Source organism: Schistocerca gregaria, chromosome 4 (assembly GCF_023897955.1).
Source record: "Schistocerca gregaria isolate iqSchGreg1 chromosome 4, iqSchGreg1.2, whole genome shotgun sequence".
NCBI lineage: Eukaryota > Metazoa > Arthropoda > Insecta > Orthoptera > Acrididae > Schistocerca > Schistocerca gregaria.
The window spans coordinates 507,545,755-507,569,587 of record NC_064923.1 but is presented as its reverse complement, the minus strand read 5'-3'; the positions used below and the strand labels follow the sequence as shown (position 1 = coordinate 507,569,587).

At 38.0% G+C, this 23,833-nt stretch overlaps 1 protein-coding gene across 1 annotated transcript in view; it reads right to left on the bottom strand.

The window, feature by feature from the left end:
* Positions 1-4,850: 4,850 nt before the first annotated feature.
* The window catches only part of LOC126365873 (piwi-like protein Siwi), a 137,233-nt gene continuing 118,250 nt past the window's right edge, over positions 4,851-23,833 (bottom strand). Inside the window, exons 16-18 of the mRNA XM_050008563.1 lie at positions 17,470-17,740; positions 8,646-8,793; positions 4,851-5,602 (exon numbers count right to left, since the gene is read on the bottom strand). Of these exons, the coding sequence (XP_049864520.1) occupies positions 5,486-5,602; positions 8,646-8,793; positions 17,470-17,740 (536 nt within the window). The 3' untranslated portion in view covers positions 4,851-5,485. The remainder of the gene's footprint in view (positions 5,603-8,645; positions 8,794-17,469; positions 17,741-23,833) is intronic.

Genomic DNA, 23,833 nt, shown 5'->3' with positions numbered 1-23,833 from the left:
TTTACCCATTTCTTATGAGTCATAACTTCCAAATTATGATTCTTTGCTTCTCTTAGGAAACATTTCAATTCCGCTACCTGGTAAAACAGTACTCTTTCATCCAGTTTCTAAGCTGATTTTCTTCAGTGTAGATCCTACATTTTCTTAATCAGGTACAGCCTTCAGTAGTATTGTCAATGTTGAAAATGCTACACACACTCACTCAACTTCATCAAGTAATCTATACATATAGCCTCTTTCTCAATGCTGACAACTGCCCTTTGAAAGGGACACTTCTCAAGGAAAGTTGCAGGAAATAGCTCACCCACCTACTTTCACATGCAAGAGTATATCTGTGTGTCACAAACAGGAAATCACAAAAATCCTTCGGTGCTTCATCATGAGAACACATCTAAAACGAGTTACACACTTTGTTATACTTCAATTGTCTTGTGGAAGTATGTCTGTTCCACTTTGGACTGCATTATGTAATACATGAACTGGTCAACCTATCCTTTCTATTGACCAGTTTGGTGTGTTTTCAAGTTTACTGAATACACTGTTTTCCCCCTTCCTTCTAAAACCTCCAAATTAGTGTCAGTGTTATCCCCACCACAAGCACAAACGCTGTCCACCAAGACTGTCATTGTCTGGACGGTTCATTGTCACACTCACTTGAATGTAAGTAATTACTTTGAACACTTCCCATGATATAAAAATATTGGGCCAGAATAGGAAACTTTTTTACATGCTTACTTTACCTTGCCTCAATTTTAGTTCTTAAACTTTAAAACTGAACAGCTTCCTATGAATTACTAAAAATCAAGGAGTAGTGGTGTTTCACAGCATGAAACCCTAATGTGGCTTATGCTGCAGCAGTCTTATTTTGAATATCACTAAAGAAATGGTCAACTGTCTGGAGGTTTAATCAGAATTCACAGCTCACGTTTTTTGCTTGTAAAATTTTCATTCAGAACTGATTTCTGTCCACTGGAGACTGAAATATAACAATTTTAAATAAATAACTCACGTTAGGTATACAGAACAGGTAAACCAGCCAGCAATTCAGTTTCAATTTGCTCAATCATCTCTTGCAATCATATGTTACTTGTTAATTTGAACTGAAATGAAAATAAATTGTGCTTTTTAATTGATGTATTTTACTAACTTACCCACACATTTTATGAAAAGCCTCATGTTCATTTCTTCCATGTCCTGCATTGAATGAGTCATGTATTCTTCTCAGAGGTGACCTTTTCATTTCAACAACATTTTGCCTTTGAAATGCCATACAATTCAGTCACCAGTAACTGTAAATTGGGTTCAGATTCACAATTACACTCCACATAGCCGAATATTAACCTCATACAAACCACAGCACAAGAGATGCAAACACGAGGCAGGCACCAGAAATATAGGAAACAAACTGCATGATTCACAGCAAATCTGTTACTACACTGCTTCTGCTTTCACCGTTACCACAAAACCAGCAATATTTCAATGGTTTTGATCAAATAGTAAAGTACAGGATGTATATAAAGTCCGAGAACACTTTCAACCATTTATTGCACAAGAACCAAACATTGTACAGATATCATACATATGTTATTTTGAAGAGAAAGTCTGAAAGTCCCTGTCCCCCCCATAATGGTGATTGATGGTAAAACTCAAATTAGTAAAAATAGTATTTTAAATACTCACTACATTTGCAGACTTCTCTCTCTGTCTAGAATAGGTAACCGCAAAATACAGCCCAGGGGCTGAATCCGACTGCTGTTTATTCAAGGAGTCAATGTTGTATAAGTAGCCTGCATGGAACAACTATAAGAAAAATACTTTCAAAGATGTTGAGAAAACATTAATGAAGTACAACCTGCAAGGTGTGTGACAAATGCTGGTGGTAAAAATGTGTGTGAAAGGAACAAAGGCTTAGTTGGACACATTTACAAGGCGTGCTAAAATACAGGGTGTTCAAAGCCTGTAGTTATTCATTGGATTATTCATCAGCCGGTACTCTGTGGCAAGTATTAGAACCTACTGAATTTCTGAATCAGTTTTATCATCAGTGAATGTCATTCGTTCTTGTGGACTGAAGCACCATCAGAAGTGGAATCTAAATTTCCTGATCATCATTTCAATGGCTTAGCATTTGTGATAAATTTTGTGAAGATATTTTGAATTCAGGGCAGATATTGATTCTTTTTTTCCTCCCCTTCATGAGAAAAGCCGTGAACCACTATTATCCAACACAAAATGGCTTTTGAAATTACAAGGCAAAACAGTTCTAATAAGGGAGACCTGCACTATCAAAGTAATTTCGACAACTGGCTTTGGGTCACAAATCATGTCAAGGTGTTTCGTGTATTTCCCATGCTGTCAAACATTGCCAGAAGTCAAATCTCCACTGCCTCAAAAATCTCTAATGATAGATTTTCACAGCTCAAACAACAACAACTCCAACTACTGTCTTTTTACATCTTGGTGCAAGTGCAGAAGACATCTCTAAATCTGATAATCAACTTGTTGACTGTACCACTCAGAATTGTGACAATATGCTAAGAGCCAAATTTCAAGAGAAAAATCTACCAGACTTCTGTATTTGCATTCCAAGTGATGAATGGGATGTCGTACGCCGAGCCTTAGATCTCTGTCGTAGAGCCCATTTACCGTATTTACTCGAATCTAAGTCACATTTTTTTCCCCCGGTTTTTGTAATCCAAAAAGCCACCTGCTGCTTAAAATCGAATGCAAAGTAAGTGGAAGTTCTGAAAAATGTTGGTAGGTGCCACTACAACTAACTTCTGCCATCGAATATATGTAGCACTACACAGGTGTGCTTTGCAAGCACAAAGATAAATACTGGGGCCAAAACCTCTGCGTCGGTAAATAAATTAGAAGACAAGGTAGAAGAATGTAAACATTATGCCATTTATTCTTTTATGTCTGCTGCTATTTCATTTAAATCCTGTCTGGCTAATAAACTACGAAACTAGAGTGAGACAACAGAAATTTCGGGAGAATATACATATCATGTGATGTTTATATTCATATTATTCTTATTTTGAATGGTGATACAGTCAGAAATGAAGCACGGCAACTAACTAGATTTTTAAATCTAAGATGAATCTAATTTCTGTGCAAAATGTAATGTACTAAAGAGGCGTGCGAAGATTTTCAAACGGAGAAAAATTTTCGCTAAACTATCGTTCAGAACATCATCTATCATACGCAGTCTATTATTTGGTTCTTGTTGACCATTATCAAAGAAATCTGCAGTGTAAGTAATAACAAATAGCTGTCTCTTGCCATTGTTTCGCTTATGAGACAATTCCTCTCTTTTTTTTTAAATTGTAAGCTGCTGAACGCACACAAAAGCAAGCGATGCCGCGAGCGGCGACAGGACGTAAACACATTATCAAAATGCGCACACAATGCATGACAGTACAATAATGCATTTTCAGCTTAGAGCAACGTAAACACATATAACAAAGGTAACACCACTTATCAGATCAAAGCAAAATAAGCAATCGATTCAAACCAGACGAAGCATGTGAAGAAGGAAGGGTACCCATATAAATACAGACGGAGCACCTGACACATAACAATGGCTACTTGGTAAAGATTATGACACACACCAAACTACTGTAGATGTATCTTCATCCATTCGATCTCAATCGTGTCTCATGTTATAATGAACCAACATTGTTTCGACTTGGAGGTGCGGTCTACAACTTTTCTCTCCCCTTGAATTTCGAGTCTCAAATTTCAGGTGCAGCTTATATTTGTCAGGTCATACCAACCTAAGACTGCTCATCTAGTATGGATCAGCGTATATTTCATGCTCAAGTAACAAGTTGTGAAAGCCCACTGTAGTGATGGCCGTCCTCAAAAGCAGTATTTACTGGTAAAAATAACTGTGAAATTAAATTAAAGCTCTTAATTCCTTGCAATGAACAGAAGAAAGATACCTGCCATAGCCATTATCATCAGCATGTCACTATCATCACCATATGATCACTGTTAAGGCAATGACTCAACACAGTTTCTCCCCATTCCAAACACTGTGAACCTGTGAAGCAGGAAACTATGGCCCCAACATGAAAACAATGAAAATTTTGCTTACTGTGCTAATGCTACATTATATGATCAATAACCTTGAATATAGTGTGTGTTTTCTGCTTCGTTCTAAGGTTGAGTTCGAGCAGCAACTACTACTTTGCAGAAATCTGTATGAAAATTAATATTAAATGACTGATAATATTAATTAAAAGTTAAAATGTGGGAATTGTCCTAACACAGAATCATTACTGATGGGAAAGCATCTGAGGGAATAGAATTTCTGTTGGGCATATACATGCATTTTCATCTGTCCCAAGCAGGTGTGTGTGTGTGTGTGTGTGTGTGTGTGTGTGTGTGTGTGTGTGTGTGTGTGTAATATGGAAACTTTCTTCCTGTTATTAGTAGAACTATCTAAGAAACTCCAGCACAACATCCTAAGTAATGTTTGGCCCTTAATAAAATGTGTTTGCTGACCCTCAGTCCAGCGGGCAGGCAGCAATTTCCTTACATCACCCAGAATGCAGTATTAGTTCTGTGACCTATTCCATCAAAATTCTAAACAGTTGAGAAATTACTTCGAAGAAAGCACCCGATACCTTCCATACAAAACTTAAAGGGTGACTGATGATCTGAAATCCAACATGGACTGTTATCGGACATAATATTATATGAGTAGCTACTCAGCAGAGGGCACTGACGTGTTTGCAACTCACTGTTAAGACAGTAAACTGCTTTGCTATTGGTCAGTCCAAAAAAGCGCGCCCGTGCGCACACGCACACACAAGCTATATTCTCAGTAAAATTCTTTTACATTGAAAATTGAAAAAGTGTTTAATGCTCGCACATTTGTTTTGTACCCCTCACAAAACTGGAAAATACATGTGGACGAATTGGTAAGAAAATCTTTTACAAAATTACAAAAATATATTTTAACATTAAACACAATGGCTCCCAGACCACACAGAACATTCTTGCTCTATAGGAACATTTTATATACAAAAAACAATACTACAAAAATGAAAATTCCTGAGATTCTCAGAGATCTCTTAACAGTGTGTCAACAACTGTACAATCCAGAAAGCCTCCTTTCATGTTAACGTGTACTAGAGAGTCTACAGCATCTCAATTGTCAGAAACACTATGAAACAAATATCATCAATATAAACGATCTGCTCATTATATTCGATCTCCAGTATTTTAACAGAAATACTCCTAAGGAACTCAAAAGGTCCTACAATAAATTATGCACTTACATTTTCACATTCGTTTAACAAACAAACGATTGAGCAAAATAATGAACTTAATTTAAAAAAATAAAAGATTAAAAGTGATAAATGCTTCCTTCAATGGAAGTACAAAATCCTCTTTAGAAGGCATTACCGAGTTTGTAAAACTCAAGACAACATAAAAGCCTTTTATTCTTTTCAGCATGTACTATTACTACTGCTTAAAGGAAATACAGCAAGTCTTCCAGTGCTGGTTGTGGTGGCCTGTGTAATGCTTGTCCAACAAGATATGCCAGCTTATGAGCATATTGGCAGGGGGCCGGAACACGGACAGTGCCCTGAAAGTTAAATTTTCTGTTTAGAAGATTTCTCAGAATAAATTTACAATGTCTTAAAGATCTTTGCTTACTGGGGCTTAACACACACACACACACACACACACAAACTGTTCACCTTTCCTCAATTGCCACATTCTACTGTATAACAGTGCATTTAACAAACTGGAAACCATGTCAAAGCTGTATACAATCCACTCTGTCTGCACTATTAAAACAAGAATCAAACATATTGCAAAACTTATGTCAAAAACAAACTACTTCCAATATGCCTCTTCTGGCTTTTCTTTTTTTAACAGTTTGGCAAACACCAGAAAAGTGTCAAAATGAACTTGCCATTGCTTTCTTTAATGTCACATACAATTTCTTTTTATGTTATCATATGAATTTTCCTAATTTTTCCCCCGTTTACAATGATGTATTACTTTTCAAACAATATTTGTTTTCTTGGACATTACCTAGAATGGCAGAAGGGGTCAATCAACACCACTGTTATTTGTCTTCTGAATGCATGTAAATTCATCAACTGGCAATCGCGCTAAGTTGTTGCAGTCATTGTTAGGTCTTTGCGCACACAAACACATTCCAATCTGGCACAATTTATATCATATCATTCAAGTAATATTATTTGTCCATTTAAGAAGTTTTCAAATACGTCTTGTCAGCAGGGACTGCCTGAGTAACTGTTATTCTGATATTTAATCGGTAACTGACTTCCCCAATCCAGATGAGGATTTTTTTATCAGGCAAGAAGTATAGATTAAGCCATTGTAAGTGAGGAAGGATTATTGGAGGAAGATTCATACGGTGGTCTGTGCCAATCCTCCCAACTCATCACAGCAGACCCAGCTGCTTATCTCTAAAAAGAAGACTGCTAGTGATGGACCCAATTCGAAGATGGCTAATTTTTCAGCTCCTTGAAGATCAGTTTTGAACATTCTACAGGAGAGAGGAGGTCCCACTATTTACATTTGCAAAAGAGTAAATGATTGCCATCAGTGCTTTCTGTCTCACTTGTGATGATACAATGCTATGTCTACAGAATCAAATGCTCAAAAAGTATTAAAAACAGTTAACCATGTCACTTTAGGAACAGGAAAAATCAATAGGTGTTGTACGTTCAAGGTGTCATTTGCACAACCATAAATCAACAGATGACATTCAGTTGCATTCATGGAGACCTACTTTGAAAAGTGATGTTATGGCATGAAACAGATTTCAGGAGTTTTGATAAAAAACCAATCCGAGCCTAATGCCCGTCAGCCAACAAATTTGCTTTTGTATCCAAAATTTAGGGAAAGTTCATTAAGTCGGTATTGGTTATTACCAGCCTTGGGAGGAGGAGGGGGGGGGGGGGACACCAACAACTATAGACAAGCAATTATTACCAAGCAAATTAAGATACAGGTTCAATTAATTCCTACCTCACAAACCTGACAAATACAGTCTCAGATTTTGGATTGCCGCCAATATAGCAATGAAGTACATACGTAACGCCTTCATACCTTGGAAAAAGAGGACACACAGAAAGGAGCAACCACTCAAAGCCCATTGATGTTCACCTCATGGAGCCACTTCTAAGTCAAGGAAGAAATGTAATGATGGACAACTACTTCAAGTCTCTTCAACTGGATAAGAAGCTCCGAGAACGGCAAACTTCATTAGCTGGTACAACAAAGAAGATCCATCATAGAATTCCTCACAAGGTAAAGATGCCATATGCATAAATACACTTCACGAGCATCCTGCACAATACTGGCAGCACATGCTGCATCCACTGTGACTGTATACCCTTAAAAGAAGAATTAAGATGTCTTTCTTCTAATTACACTGCAAACAAACAGCAACAAGCAAAGTAGCAGACTGGAACCCTAACATTCTACAGTGCAACAATGTATCAATTGGAAGTGGTTGATCAAATTACCTGTAAATAAACTAGAAAGGTCACAAATAGAAAATGGACAATGCATGTCTACTACAACATCCCGGACATGGCAACAACAAATGCATGATCATCTACCAAATAGTAAAGAACAAGAAAATGGAAAGTATTCAAAGAACTGTGGATGAAGCCCCAACAGGCATTACATTCATTGAATGAAAATAATAGTGCATTGAGATTGGCTAGCTTCTAGCCGAAATCTAGACCTGCCAAGAAAATTTATAAAGGGCGATTGATCGCTGCAATCTAAAATTTACGAGGAAAGTAAGAAGTTCATACTTTAGCTACCAAATGTACTCAAGGAAACTAAAGAGCAGCAAGAGGAACCGGCAAAATAAGAGGATGTGGCTTTCACTATCCGTCCACGTTAGGAGTTTTCCATTGTGCTCTGCAGATTTTCTAGAGCACAATGAATGGTCACAAGCCATGGATAACAGCAGCAGCAGCTCACAATTCATAGGAATTATTAGAAATTTCTGTGACAGGAATTTCCTTTCCCGGCTCTAGTGAGAGTGTGTTGTTATGTGTTCACAAGAGCAACAGTGTCCCATTCTTCTGATGACACAATCATTTACAAACAAACTAACGTCCAGAGAGTCTGTTATGAAATCAAACCCCCCTTAAGGAACCTCAATAACAAGATTTTTGCGTTGTTACACGATTCCAAAATTTGAGGAGACAATATCTCATGTTAATAAATGTCCTTTTGCCTGGAGTATAATTTACCAGTTTTTTCATCTGTGTGCATTCCACCACTTCCACCTCAGTCATTGGTGATAATAGCTGTCTTGTTTGAAAAATTTCCTAAATTATGGATGGAACTAGAATCAGATGGCTGATAGCATCAATGCTTAAGGTTAAATCTAATTGGAAGAACTACAAACATCTTGAAGTATTGTAGCAACCACTTGCACTGCCCGACAAAGTTGACAAAAGCACAGCTGGATGTCAAGGATCATCTTTTGCCACAAAGAGTGGCACACAATGCATACTATGGACTCTTCCATTATTCAGTTATAAATTAAATATTTTCATACAAACAGGTAGTAGCTTATATTTCACTGAACTGCAATTTAATTTAAAAAATCAGTTACTATTACTTACACTCCAGTTGTAATACAGATGTGTCAGTTTATATGTCAGTCGCTGCATTTTGTCAGCATCCAGTCCACTATTATCAGAGATGACATTGTATGCTGTTGGGCTCACAGTACCTTGTCGCACACTCTGTGATACTATGAAAAAATCATACCTGGTGGGGGGAAAAAATTCAAATTTAAAGCAGTACCACAAAATGGGTGGCACACCAGAAAGCAACATTTCTTGACATTCTACATATTTCTATATATGTTATATTTTTTATGCATTTAGACTGAAATGTAGGAGTAAACATTGAAAACTTTGCACTGAAAAGTTATTTACAGCTATTAAAAAAGGTGTACAACAGGAAATCATCTCTCAAATATTCTGAACATCAATTACTTTTTCCTTCTGTTACTAGAACTATTATCCATTTCAAGAGCAACATCGAAGTGTTATACACGACACTAACATGACAGATCCATGCACCTTCCTGCAACTGTATTTGCAGAATAAATGGTGACTACCAGCTAAAATACAAACACTACATTTTATATTTTTTCATGCAGATGAAGCATTAGTCGATTACAATATCACACAAATGTTAATGCCGCAGAATTTACTTGCTCAAAGCTCCTTTACTTTTTCGCTTCTGCAAAAGTCTCCCCCCACCCCTCAATTGTTGAAGACACATAGTAAACTGTTTGTTTGCCTATATCCAATTGGCTAAGTCAGCTTAAGGGCGGGAGGAAAGCAAGGGCAACGACCTGTAATAGAACCATGCCTAGAAAAGCACTATGGTGTTCAAAGCAACATCAGAGTTGACAGTTTCACACCAGGATTCTTCCAATGAATCTGACACTGGCAATCTGCCTTTACAACTCATTGGGTGTGGTCATTGGACCATTGCCCCACATATAAAGGGTGTTTGAAATTTCAGGGTCCTAACTAACTGGGATGTTGACAGAGAAACAAAAAATATACTCGTAAAGCACCCATATGTCGGAAATGCTTATTATTACAGTACCGAGTTCTCAAGGAGGTTATTGTGTTTGTTTGACAATTAAACTGTCGTAAATGTTTTTCTTCGCATCACTGTTCTGATCACTATTACATTCAAATAGATGTTTAAAATGAGCACCATTAAGCACAGTGTAGAGACAGTATCAGCAAGGCAGGTTTGTCCAGTGTTTACTGGAAAAGTGTGGTGTGCTCTGTGTTTGTATGCATGCTGCAAGAATTCTTGCAAACAATTCCACCTCCGAGTCAACAATGGTTGAATACACCTTGCCTTTCATGTTGCCTCAGAGAAGGAAGTCTAATGGGGTGAGGTCCAGAGATCTTGCAGGCCAATGTACAGGTCCTCTCCATCCGATCTAACATTTCCAAAAGGTACTGGTTATCACTGCTCAGCCTGGTTCCGCCAAGTGTGCAGGAGCTCCATCGTGGCAAACCCACATTCTCCTCTTCATATCTAGGGGTACCCGTCCAATAACATTGGCAAGCTACATGTAGGGCCCAAATAATTAGTTACCCACAATTTCCAAAGGCTTACTGCAAAATGTCTTTAATAACCTCACACAACTGTAAAACATGGTTTTTCATCTGATCATACATGCAAATGGTGGCTACTGTAAATGCCTACCCAAGTAAACTGAGCCACATATGTAAACGTGACTTCAGAAAAACAAGGGTGTTCACTGTCTCATTGCAGGAATCAGCATATGCACTCAAGACAAGATGGATAGTCATATCCATAGTCCCATGGCTTATACTCTCATTGGACAATAATAATGAAGCAGCTGCTCACGCAACACATCCCCTACTAAAATATGGTGAATACCAAGCACAGCAGCAATTACTTGAGTACTTGTCTCTGGACTGTCCTCAAATTGTAACAGCACGACTTTCTCGATATTACGTGTATACACTGTCCATGGTCTGTCCGCATTAGCCCTGCTTATCATCAAGTGCACTAGTACTTTCCAGTCGACTGTGTACTACAGTAAATTAGCGATACTGTGGAGATTGCAGTGCAGGGAAGTGTTTATGATACATTCACTCGGCTCAGACAAATATCTTTAGGCAGACCGTACACAAAGTGCATATGTCACATTTGTCCCAACTCCCTGTTGACAATGCAACAGTCATACAAGTGTTAGTGCTATCTGCTGTTGACTGACTCAGTGTCCAAGAACATGACATTTTAACATATTACATATCTCAAACCAACAACAACAACAAAAACTACTTCCTGTACCACCCCTGTTAGTTTGGGTACTGAATCTTTGAACACTGTATAGTTCAACACCCTGTATACTCCCTAGTTATTTAAATGAATTACAGGAAACACTGAATATCTGCTGCTTTATAAGAGGGCTTTTCAGACTGTACGAATCTCTGGAAACTCACTGATAAATACTGTAACTCCCTTATTCATACACAAATTATGATTTTAAATAGTGTTGAAAGTTTGTGTCTCCCCAAAATGCTTCATCAAATCAAGTGAGAGGAATGAACAAGAACAGAGGATCATGTGTAAGCTACTTGGAACAGTTTAGCGAATGCATTATCACACCCAAGATTGACAGAAAGCTCACACCCACCACAGTAATACAAATTTATATGCAACCTAGTTCTGCTGATAACAAGATTGAAAAAATGTATGATGATAAAAGAAATTACTCCTTTAAGGGAGACGCAAATTTAATCGTGATGGGAAACGAATTCGGTAGTGAAAGGAAGAGAAGGTAAAATTGTGGGTGAGTATGGACTGGGGGAAAAGAATGAAAGAGGAAACCATCTGATTTCTGCACTGAGTATAATTTAATCATCATTAACATGTGATTTAAGAATAATTAAAGAAGGCTGTATGCGTGGAAGAGACCTGGAGACACCTGAAGGTTATAGATTGATTATCTAATGGTAATACAGATTTTGGAACCAGATTTTACATTTTAAGCCATTTCCAGGGGGCAGATGTGGACTAACCACAACTTACCAGTTATGACTCGCAGATTAAACCAAAGGAAACTGTAAGGAAATTAAGGGGGGGTAGGACGTCAAACGGGCGTCTTTGAGCAGGAGACACACCAAAGGACATTTTAATTTCCCACTGTCTATACTTTTACAAATAAATTCATAAAACTTTGTCAGCTTAACCAGGAAGGATTCAGGATTCACAATCATAGCAGTGGAAGTTCGAAAAAATAACAAAATAATTATTTGTATATGTGGTAGTTCATTTTTTCACATCTATTGGCTGCGTTCGTTGCTATAGGTGCATGTTTCTTTATAAGTAAGAGATTCTTCAATGAATTTTGCACGGCATACAAAGTATACTTACAGGTGTATGAAACTCTAGAAATTATTTAATTTATGAAAAAAATGAATGTGCTGTTACATTTTAAACTTATGTTTAGAAAAACTCCAACTTTTATAGTTAATTATCTTTATTTTTACTACAGTTTTTAATAGATTTGGGAAATTCTAGAGTTTTAATACACCTGTAAGTACGGTTTCTACACTGTGCAAAACTCATCGAAGAATCTCCCTTACTTATGAAGAAACTTGTACCTATAGCAACAAAGGCAGCCAATGATAAGTGAAAAACGTAAAATACTAATGTAAAAAAAATTAATAAATAAATAAATAAATAAATTCTTATATTTCTGAACTTCCACCACTATAAGCGTAAATCCTGAATCCTTTCTGGTCATTCTGACAAAGTTTTATTAATTTATTTTTAAAATTATAGAAAGTGGAAATAAAAAATTCCTGTGGTCTCTCTCCTGCTCCAAGTCGCCCCTTAAGGAGATGGGATGTAGGTAAGCTGAAAGAACCAGAGGTGGTTGCAAGTTTCAGACTGAGCACTAGGCAACAACTGGCTACAACAGGGGAAAGGAATGTGTAGCTTTGACAGATGAAACAGTGAAGAAAGCAGAGGATCAGATATGTAAAACCAATAAGGCCTAGTAGAAATCCTTTGTTAACACAAGACATATTGAATTCAATTCATGAAAGGAGAAATACAAAAATGCAGCAAATGAAGCAGGTGAAAGAATACAAACATCTAAAAAAGATAGATTGACATGATGCACAAAATGGCTAAGCAAGAATGACTAGAGGACAAATATAAGGATGTAGAAGTATATAGAGGGCCTATACAAGGGAGACATTACAGGAAATTTTATAGAACTGGAAGAGGATGTAGGTGAAGACAAGATGGGAGATGACATACTGCGAGAAGAACTTGATAGAGCTGTGAAAGATCTACGTTGAAACAAGGGCCTGGGAATAGACAACATTCCATCAGACCAATTGATAACCTCGGGAGAGCTCGTCACGACAAAACTCTTCCATATGGTGTTCAAGATATAGGAGACAGCCAAGTATCTTCAGACTTAAAGAGGAATGCAGTAATTCCAATTAAAAGAAAGCTGGTGCTGACAGGTGTGAATATTATCAAACTATCAGTTCAATTCCTTACAGAAGAACGGGAAAACTGGTAGGAGCTGACCTTGGGGAAGATCAGTTTGGATTCTGGAGAAATGTGGGCAGATGCGAGGCAATACTGACCCTACAACTTGTCTTAGAAGTTTTGTTAAGGAAAGCCAGATCTACATTTATAGCAATTTTAGATCTAGAGAAAGCTTTTGATAATGTTGACAGAAACACAGTACCCTTTGAAATTCTGAAGTAGCAGGGATAAAATACAGGGAGCAAAACACTATTTACAAGTCATACAACAACCAGACTGCACTTATAAGAGTCTTGAGGCACGAAAATAAAGCAGTGATTGAGAAGGAATGAACAGGGTTGTAGCCTACTGCCGATGTTATTCAATCTGTACACTGAGCAAGCAATTGAAGCAAACTAAAGAAAAATTTGGAGAAGGAATTAAAGTTCAATGCGAGGAAAACAAATTGCAGGATTGGTCCACGACATTGTAATTCTGTCAGACACCAAAAAGAAAAGGAAAAGCAATTGAACAGAATGGAAGTGTCTTGAAAGGCAGGTATAAGATGAACGTCAACAAAAGCAAACCAAGGATAATGGAATCTATTCGAATTAATTCAGGTGATGCTGAAGGAATTAGATTAGGAAATCAGACACTAAAAGTAGTAGATGAGTTTTGCTATTTGGGCAGTAAAATAACTGACAATGGCCAAAGTAGAGAAGATAAAATGTAGATTGGCAATGGCAAGTAGAAAGTTTCTGAAGGAAAGTAATTTGTTAACATCGAATATTGAAGTAAGTGTTAGAAAGTCTTATCTGAAAGTATTTGTATGCAATGTGGCCATGTATTAAAGTAAAACACAGATGACAAACAGTTAGACAAGAAGAGAATAGAAGCTTTTGAAATGTGGTGCTACAGAAGACTGCTGAAGATTATATGGATAGATCACATAACCAATGAGGTGGTACTACATAGAATTCAAGAGAAAAGAAATTTGTGGCACAACCTGACCAGAAGAAGGGATTAATTGACAGGACACATTCTAAGTCATTAAAGAGAATCACTAATTTGGTACTGGAGGGAAGTGCGGGGGTAAAAATCTTAGACTGAGACCAAGAGATGAATACAGTATGCATATTATGAAGGATCTAAGTTACAGCAGTTATTCAGAGAAGAAGCAGCTTGTGCAGTATAGAGTAGCATGTAGAGCTGCATCATATCAGTCTTCACACTGGAAACACCACCAACATGTGATTATTGCTTACAAGTAGAAGTTCCCAACAATGGGATCGACTTTTTGAAACCACCTATACTGCTACGTAGGTTAAAATACCATGTATCTTACACTGCAACCATTCACCCTGATGGGCTTTTGTTTGCAATTCATTCATAAAAATATTCAAAGTTTTGCACGATGCTCATTAGTGTTAAAGTTGTAATAGGTGGATTGGTTGTGTGGTTTAATGGACAGGGTAAGGACTTCACATGCAGAAGGTTGTGGGTTCAAATCTTGTCATATGCATTAAATTTTATTTTATTTTTAAATCTTGATCAAAGTGACTGATCTTTATTTATATTCAATTAATTTATTTAAATGTACTTTTTATTTCCATTCCTTTGTCACATCATTTTAATCATAATATTAACCTCTTCATTTGCTCTCGTTTTTCTTCCTATCATTCTCTTTCCACTTGAAATCTTTGTTCATGTGTTTTTAATTAATTTTGTGTGTTGATTTTGGTATAATTTCTTTTGTCTTTATCATCCTATTTGTTCCAAGTTCATGCACTTATTGTATCTATTCCTCAATTTGCTTGAATTTCATTTTACTTATAAACCCTTCCCTCATTTAGATCTTCATCTGCGTCATTTTTTCCATAGTGCGATAGAAATTTAGACTCCTTTTTAAATGCGTGTGAGATTACCATGCAAAAAAATTGCACATCTTGTAAAGAAAAACGCATTTTTCATATCATTGCACACTCAATAGCTTGGTTTGTATCTTTTTTTTAAACCGAGAGATCAGAATTTTTCAAATAAGTGAATATTATAATAGATAAATATGATTAAATTAACATTAGCAAAAATTCCGAGAAGAGAATGAATGATATAAAGAAAAAATGATATAGTTATATGGTGATTAAATTGGCGTGACGAAGGAGTAGAATCCCTCTATTGTCATCCTCCCGGCGGATAAAGGCTCCACAACTGTGGTACTTGACCGTGTGGAGTATGTGGCAGAAGGACTGCATCAACTCTCCTACACCTCGACCTACAAAGCTGTTACCCAGGATCCCATTCCCTCCATCCAGACTGAGCTGGGCAAACGTATCTGCTCCAGTGACGAATCCCTCAACAATTACACCAATAACCTGACCAGTGCTTTCCTCTCCCTATCCTGCAGACCTTGTCCACAAACAGATCTCCTGAGCAATAAATTCCTCCCCGTCCAACAACAATGTTCCTACCCCCAGACCACACAGAAGCATCCCCCTTGTCACCCAATATTATCCTGGCCTCGAATACATCAACAAATTACACTGCCAGGGATATGACTTTTTTAAGTCAAGCCCTGAAATGAGATCATCCTTTGACAAAATTCTCCCCACACTACCCAGAGTTGCCTTTCGTCTCCCCCCTAACCTCCGTAACATCCTTGTCAAACCCTACAATATTCCCAGACCACCTTCTCTAACCAGTGGTTCCTACCCCTGTAACCGACCCCACTGCAAAGCCTGCCCCATGCATCCCCCCCCCCCCCCCTCCACAACCAACTACACCAGCCCCACTACTGGTAAAACACACACACAATTCAAGGCAGGGCCACATGTAAAACAACACGTCATTTATCAGCTGACATGCCTGCACTGCACAGCCTTTTACATCGGTATGACGACAACTAAACTGGCTGAGCGCATGAACGGGCACAGACGAGCTGTCCGCCTAGGAGATGTCCAATACTCAGTAGCAGAGCATGCCCTCCAGCATAATTCTACGGACCAAGGAACCTGCTACAATGTACGTGCCATTTGGCTTCTCCCACCCAACACCAGTCCCTCGGAACTGCGGGGATGGAAACTTGCACTCCAACACATCCTTTCATCCCGCCATCCCCCTAGACTAAACCTACGTTAACCAACCTCACTCCCATTTACTCTTCAGTCTTGTTCTTTTTCCCTCTCCTTTTTAGCCATTCACGCATCTTTTCATCCTACATAGTTGTGTTTATCTTTATACTATATACCTCTTTACTTCTGCATGCATCTTCTTTGGTTTGAAGCTGGCACAGTATTTAACAGAAGAATATCTTTGGCTTCCCTCTGACAACCATGCCTCCATCCTTGCTACCCTCCCTGTTAACCTTTCCCTGTTGCTTCATAACTTGGGTTGTGAGAAACTGAATCCACTTTCCCTTCTTCCCATTTCCCCCCCTCTCTCCTCCCTGATGAACGAACAAAGTTCCGAAAACTAGTAATGTAAATTTTCTGTTCTTTTTTGTGTATCTATCGGCTGTACTGAGCTGAGGTAAGTACTGGCCAGCCCCTCTATCTCTATATTAGAAATAAAATATTACACAATAAAGATTTAAAAATAAGACGATTTCATGCACCTTATGAGACTTGAGCCAACAACCTCTTCTATGTGAAACCCTTATCCCATCCATCATGCCATGCAACCTGACTTCAAAATGGAACTTTTTAGATCTACTGAGTGCCAAGCAAAATTTAAAAAATTGTTTGTCAATTACTTGCAAATATGGGCCCACCAGGGTGAATGGTGATACATGGGATCTTTAACCTCATCACCATACATTTGGTTTTAAAAAGTTGATTCCACTGCTGAGGACCTCTCCTTGTTGCAATATTACCACTGTCAGCATGTCACATTAGAACTAGTAAAAAATATGTAGATTTGGACACTGTTAAAATCTTATTACTCCAAACATTTGATTGGAGTTCAACTGTTTGCTTCCAGATACAAAGAACCTGTCGCATCAGTCCTGTGTATATTACGAGTGTCTTGGATGCTTAGCTGTTGAGGACTGAAGGTCTGTATCGCAGATGTATATGGTCTGCATATCTGCCGTGCAACAAGTTAAGAATTGCTCATTCAGTGCAATACACTTGTAGAGAATATAAATGTGTTATACAACAGACATGTATTATTCTTTAACCACTGACATGTATCATTTTTAGGTATAAAGAGAGACAGATGCATGAACTGTCTTATTTCAAAGCAATTCCTTGTACACCATTCTCTCTCTCTCTCTCTCTCTCTCTCTCTCTCTCTCTCTCTCTCTCTCACACACACACACACACACACACACACACACCACCACCACCACCACCACCACCACCACCACCACCATTTAGAAATGATGTAACATACCAGCTAGGATTTGTTATGACATCATCCACAACTGTTCCTGGTGGAGGATTTCCTTGTTTCAGGAACAACCTTGTATTTATTCTTTTTGTCACTATGATTACTACCAGTTTGAAAGCTGCAGAACCATATACTTCCTGCAGCCTCTGCTTCAACAAGGCCACCTCATGTTCAAAAACGTAATGCAATTGTCCTTCTCCCACACCATCACGATACAGAAATATTTTCTGTGGAAGAGAACCCTGGTTCACTTGCTGGTATTTCCGCAAAGCTTCTGTAATTCACAAAGGAAGAAAAGCACTATAACAAAACTATGACAATTTTAAACCATTGATTCATTAATGTTTACTTTCTGAACATCATATGAGAAGAAAAAAGTAACCATGAATGCACATATCTACCTTACTGGTACAAATTAGATCTATTTTCATACCTGAATAGTATCTTAACTACATGCAATACAGTGAAATGCTGCTTTTACTTTTGCAAGGAACTTAAAAAAAGTGTGTAAAAAGCCAGAAAATGTAAAACATGAGAAATAACATTTTAAGCTGTTAATGTTGTGTTTAGGCTACCCCCTTGCATCTTTGTACTTCATGTATAATGCGTGTACATAACAGGCATCAAAAGACTTATCAGGGACTTGCTTATTATGTAATAAGGGTTAATTAATTAATAAGAACAGTTTATGTAACTGGAACTGATAACTGTCTAGGAAGTAGGAACGTTTGACTCAAATTTCATACATCATGTTTTTGAAAGCCTACAACTGTCATTCATTATTTAAATAACGAAACACTGCACTAGTTACGTATTTTATCGTGCTTAGCACGAAGTGTTAAGTTTATTTAATCTTTCTTGTTTCCAACTGTTAAGTTTTTACAATTTTCCTTGTTAACATCCCCCCATCACACACTCCGTGCACAACTGAAAAGTAATCTCCCAATCTTAACCCTGTTTTAACTGTAAGCACTTTAGATATTTTTCCTCTGAACTTTACTTTACATCTGTTGTTTGTCTGAGTTGTTGTTGTGGTCTTCAGTCCTGAGACTGGTTTGATGCAGCTCTCCATGCTACTTTATCCTGTGCAAGCATCTTCATCTCCCAGTACCTACTGCAACCTACATCCTTCTGAATCTGCTTAGTATATTCATCTCTTGGTCTCCCTCTACGATTTTTCCCTCCATGCTGCCCTCCAGTACTAAATTGGTGATCCCTTGATGCCTCAGAACATGTCCTACCAACCGATCCCTTCTTCTATTCTCCCCAATCCTATTCAATACCTCCTCGTTAGTTATGTGATCTATCCACCTTATCTTCAGCATTCTTCTGTAGCACCACATTTCGAAAGCTTCTATTCTCTTCTTGTCCAAACTAGTTATCGTCCATGTTTCACTTCCATACATGGCTACACTACAAACAAATATTTTCAGAAATGACTTCCTGACACTTAAATCTATATTCGATGTTAACAAATTTCTCTTCTTCAGAAACGCTTTCCTTGCCATTGCCAGTCTACATTTTATATCCTCTCTACTTCGACCGTCATCAGTTATTTTGCTCCCCAAATAGCAAAACTCCTTTACTACTTTAAGTGTCTCATTTCCTAATCTAATTCAATGGGCATCACCCGATTTAATTCAACTACATTCCATTATCCTCGTTTTGCTTTTGTTGATATTCATCTTATATCCTCCTTTCAAGAAATTGTCCATTCCGTTCAACTGCTCTTCCAAGTCCTTTGGTGTCTCTGACAGAATTACAAAGTCATCGGCGAACCTCAAAGTTTTTACTTCTTCTCCATGGATTTTAATACCTACTCCGAATTTTTCTTTTGTTTCCTTTACTGCTTGCTCAATAAACAGATAATAAACAGATTGAATAATGTCGGGGAGAGGCTACAACCCTGTCTTACTCCCTTCCCAACCACTGCCTCCCTTTCATGTTCCTCGACTCTTATAACGGCCATCTGGTTTCTGTACAAATTGTAAATAGCCTTTCGCTCCCTGTATTTTACCCCTGCCACCTTTAGAATTTGAAAGAGTATTCCAGTCACCATTGTCAAAAGCTTTCTCTAAGTCTACAAATGCTAGAAACTTAGGTTTGCCTTTCCTTAATCTTTCTTCTAAGATAAGTCTTAAGGTCAGTATTGCCTCACGTGTTCCAGTATTTCTACGGAATCCAAACTGATCTTCCCCGAGGTCGGCTTCTACTAATTTTTCCATTCGTCTGTAAAGAATTTGTGTTAGTATTTTGCAGCTGTGGCTTATTAAACTGATTGTTCGGTAATTTTCACATTTGTTAACACCTGCTTTCTTTGGGATTGGAATTATTATGTTCTTCTTGAAGTCTGAGGGTATTTCGCCTGTCTCATACACCTTGCTCACCAGACGGTAAAGTTTTGTCAGGATTGGCTCTCCCAAGGCTGTTAGTAGTTCCAATGGAATGTTGTCTACTCTGGGAGCCTTGTTTCGACTCAGGTCCTTCAGTGCTCTGTCAAACTCTTCACGCAGTATCGCATCTCCCATCTCATCCTCATCCACAACCTCCTCCATTTCCATAATATTGCCCTCAAGTACATCACCCTTGTATAGACGCTCTATATGCTCCTTCCACCTTTCTGCTTTCCCTTCTTTGCTGAGAAATGGGTTTCCATCTGAGCTCTTGATGTTCATAAAAGTGGCTCTCTTTTCTCCAAAGGTCTCTCTTAATTTTCCTGTAGAGAGTATCTTACCCCTAGTGAGATAAGCCTCTACATCCTTACATTTGTCCTCTAGCCATCCCTGCTTAGCCATTTTGCGCTTCCTGTCAATCTCATTTTTGATACGTTTGTATTCCTTTTTGCCTGCTTCATTTACTGTGTTTTTATATTTTCTCCTTTCATCAATTAAATTTAATAGTTCTTCTGTTACCCAAGGGTTTCTACTAGCCCTCGTCTTTTTACCTACTTGATCCTCTGCTTTTTCTTCTTCTACTGTATTTCTTTCCCCCATTCCTGTCAATTGTTCCCTTATGCTCTCCCTGAAACTCTGTACTACCTCTAGTTCTTTCAGTTTATCCAGGTCCCATCTCCTTAAATTCCCACCTTTTTGCAGCTTCTTCAGTTTTAATCTACAGGTCATAACCAATAGATTGTGGTCAGAGTCCACATCTGCCCCTGGAAATGTCTTACAATTTAAAACCTGGTTCCTAAATCTCTGTCTTACCATTATATAATCTATCTGATACATTTTAGTATCTCCAGGGTTCTTCCATGTATACAACCTTCTTTCATGATTCTTAAACCAAGTGTTAGCTATGATTAAGTTGTGCTCTGTGCAAAATTCTACCAGGCGGCTTCCTCTCATTTCTCTCCCCCCAATCCATATTCACTACCACGTTTCCTTCTCTCCCTTTTCCTACAACCCAATTCCAGTCACCCACGACTATTAAATTTTCGTCACCCTTTACTATCTGAATAATTTCTTTTATTTCATGATACATTTCTTCAATTTCTTTGTCATCTGCAGAGCTAGTTGGCATATAAACTTGTATTACTGTAGTAGGTGTGGGCTTCGTATCTATCTTGGACACAATAATGCGTTCACTATGCTGTTTGTAGTAGCTTACCCGCCTTCCTATTTTCCAATTCATTATTAAACTTACTCCTGCATGACCCCTATTTGATTTTGTGTTTATAACTCTGTAGTCACCTCACCAGTAAAGTAGATCATTTTTATTCATTTGGAACAAAGACCAAAATCATTAGTATTTTCATCAATAAAGATCTGTAGAAACAATCATAAGCTTTTTTGAAGACCACGGAGGTCTGACGTCTTGTTTTGCCTCCTCCTTTGGGACTGATCCATTGCCCATTTCTAAATGACTGTGTGTTTTGGGCTGCTTCTCCAGAGTCTAAACCTCCTTTATATTCTGTTAGATTCTGTTAAATTCTTAACATGGCTTTATATGTGATATCAAAAAAGGAAATTCCTCTATAGTTGTCTGGATTTGATTTGTCTCCACTTTTGTGTAGTTGAGTGGATTAAAGCCCAATTTCCTGCTAGTTGTTGTTTCTTCGAGGTTTTTACAATGCACTGGAGTATTAGTATCTTCACTGTTACTGCTTCCATATTTACAAATTTCTCAAAGTGTTTGATCTTCTCACTTATAATACCGACTAAAACCCACCATCAAATTTTTCCGTTCAAAAAAATTTGGGCATTTATTCTTCTGAAACTGACAACTGTGCACGAGATTTAATTCATGAGCTGTGGTCATTCAGTTTTCACAAGGATAAATTTTGGAAAAGCACAGGAAACCTCAATGGCAATAGCTCAAGTGTAGGTTTTTTCACTGCATGCCAAAATATCTTCAGTGATCATTTTAACCTTTCATAAAGCTTCAGATATTTGTATGTAGTCAGCCAGTCAGTCATAGTATTTGCGAGACCTCTGTCCTTTTGTTGAAGCACTCTGTAAAACTTTCCTAGCTGTTACACAGTGTAACTGGTATGTGACCAACATACAGTCAACTCATGTGTCTAGTGTGCATTATAGGAAACAAAAAGTGAGATGCCAACCCTCCATCACACACACAGGAGGTGATGGACTTCATTGGGCTACTAAGATACCGATTATAACTTCAAAGAAGGGGGGGGGGGGGAGGTGGGGGGGGGGGGAAGAGAGAAATTTTAACCATAATTTTTTTTATCGGTATTAGGACGAGTTTATACATATATGAAAACAAAGTGATGTCTCAACATAGTCCTTTCAGTTTTACTAAGATACAGACAACTTTTTCCTGCTCTTCCCAATTCTCAAATACTTAATTAAAATTAAAGTCACAAACCAGCTGGATCAAACAAAACATATTTGTTGGCAGTCAGACAAGGCAGGACCCTTTTATGAATTAGTAAACGCCACATGGCCAAACCATTTTTGGATTGGTCACATGAAAGCTTTTGCCTTCCAGCCCTACCTGTTGCAAGGATGACAAAATACTCGTCTCAACTAGTCTTTAGCACACACAGAAATAGCAGTTAAAATATCAATATAAATATGCAACAAATGTAAGACAGCTGTGATGTGGTTGATGACAATTTCCTTTATAGATGACACAAACTACCAGGCAGTGGGATCAGTGTAGAAACAATTCTAACAGAACCCCAATAAACAATAAATCACTGAGTTGCAGGTTACAGTGGTTATTAGTTTCCTTAATAGTGTATCTGAAGGTAAGAGATAACAGAATTTTTTTGATTATTTATTTATTTTATTTCTGAAATGAGGGTGCCAAACTTCCCCTCAGTACTTGTTTGCAGTTCCTATAGAATAATAGCCACAAGCCCAAAATGTTGACAATCTGTTGTGGACAGACCAGCTGACAACACTGATAAACCAAAGGCTTTCAATGGTTCATAACCTGCCCTCATCAAGTTTTTGTCGCATTTCATTATACAGCTCACTTTGACTTTGCCATCACAAAGAACAAACATGTTGTAATTTTAAGAATACTGAAGGATTGCAAACTCTACAGAGAAATTATGGTTGTCACTTACAGCCTTGTTCTGTAACCCTGAAAGCACCTGAATAATACGAAAAGAAACTTAACTGTGCAAGCACTTGGCGACTCGTGAAGTCTTCTGTTTGCAAACAGATAATTATTTTTTAAATTTATTTTCAATAGTGGCATTTATAGCAGCTTGCACAAAGGCAGTAGATGGTGAGGCAATTCACAGTGGCAAGAAGCAGTGTACAATGTGACACTCCAGCCAATAGCATCATTCTGCTGTGTTTGCCTGTAGCATGTGCTTCAGACCATGTGTGAATCATTTAACGTTGTCTTTCATCTCATCTCAGTTCACGTATAGTGATGTTACTGCTCCACTGTAATGTTCATTATGGATGATATAAAGCAAACATTAGAAGTACTATGCTAAGTAGCAACAGCAACAGCTTTTCGAGCACATGAATTGCGCTATGCACATTCAGAAGCAGAAATAATGGCTGGGTGTAGTGGTCGTCCCTGTGTTGCCAATTATCAAGGTAGGCAATGGCTGGACTGTGAGGCATGGGACAAAGGACAGTTGGCACCACCAAGAAGTATTGTGTCTTATTCTGTTCGTCACAGTGCAGAAAACATTGTGCTGCCACCTTTCAAAGTGTACCCCATTTTAGCAGCAGGTTACATCACAATTAAATGGGATTCCAAACAACAGTCAAGCTCAGTTTTTTGCACCTGGCTTTGCCAGATATGAAAGACTTTTTTAATACATGTGAACCCTTACCTGCTGCTGTTGGACAATGTAACCCGAGAGTTATTTCTTCTGTAGGTGACATCTGACATGGTGAGAAATTCTTTCATTATGTGGTTCTCTCTTGAGCAC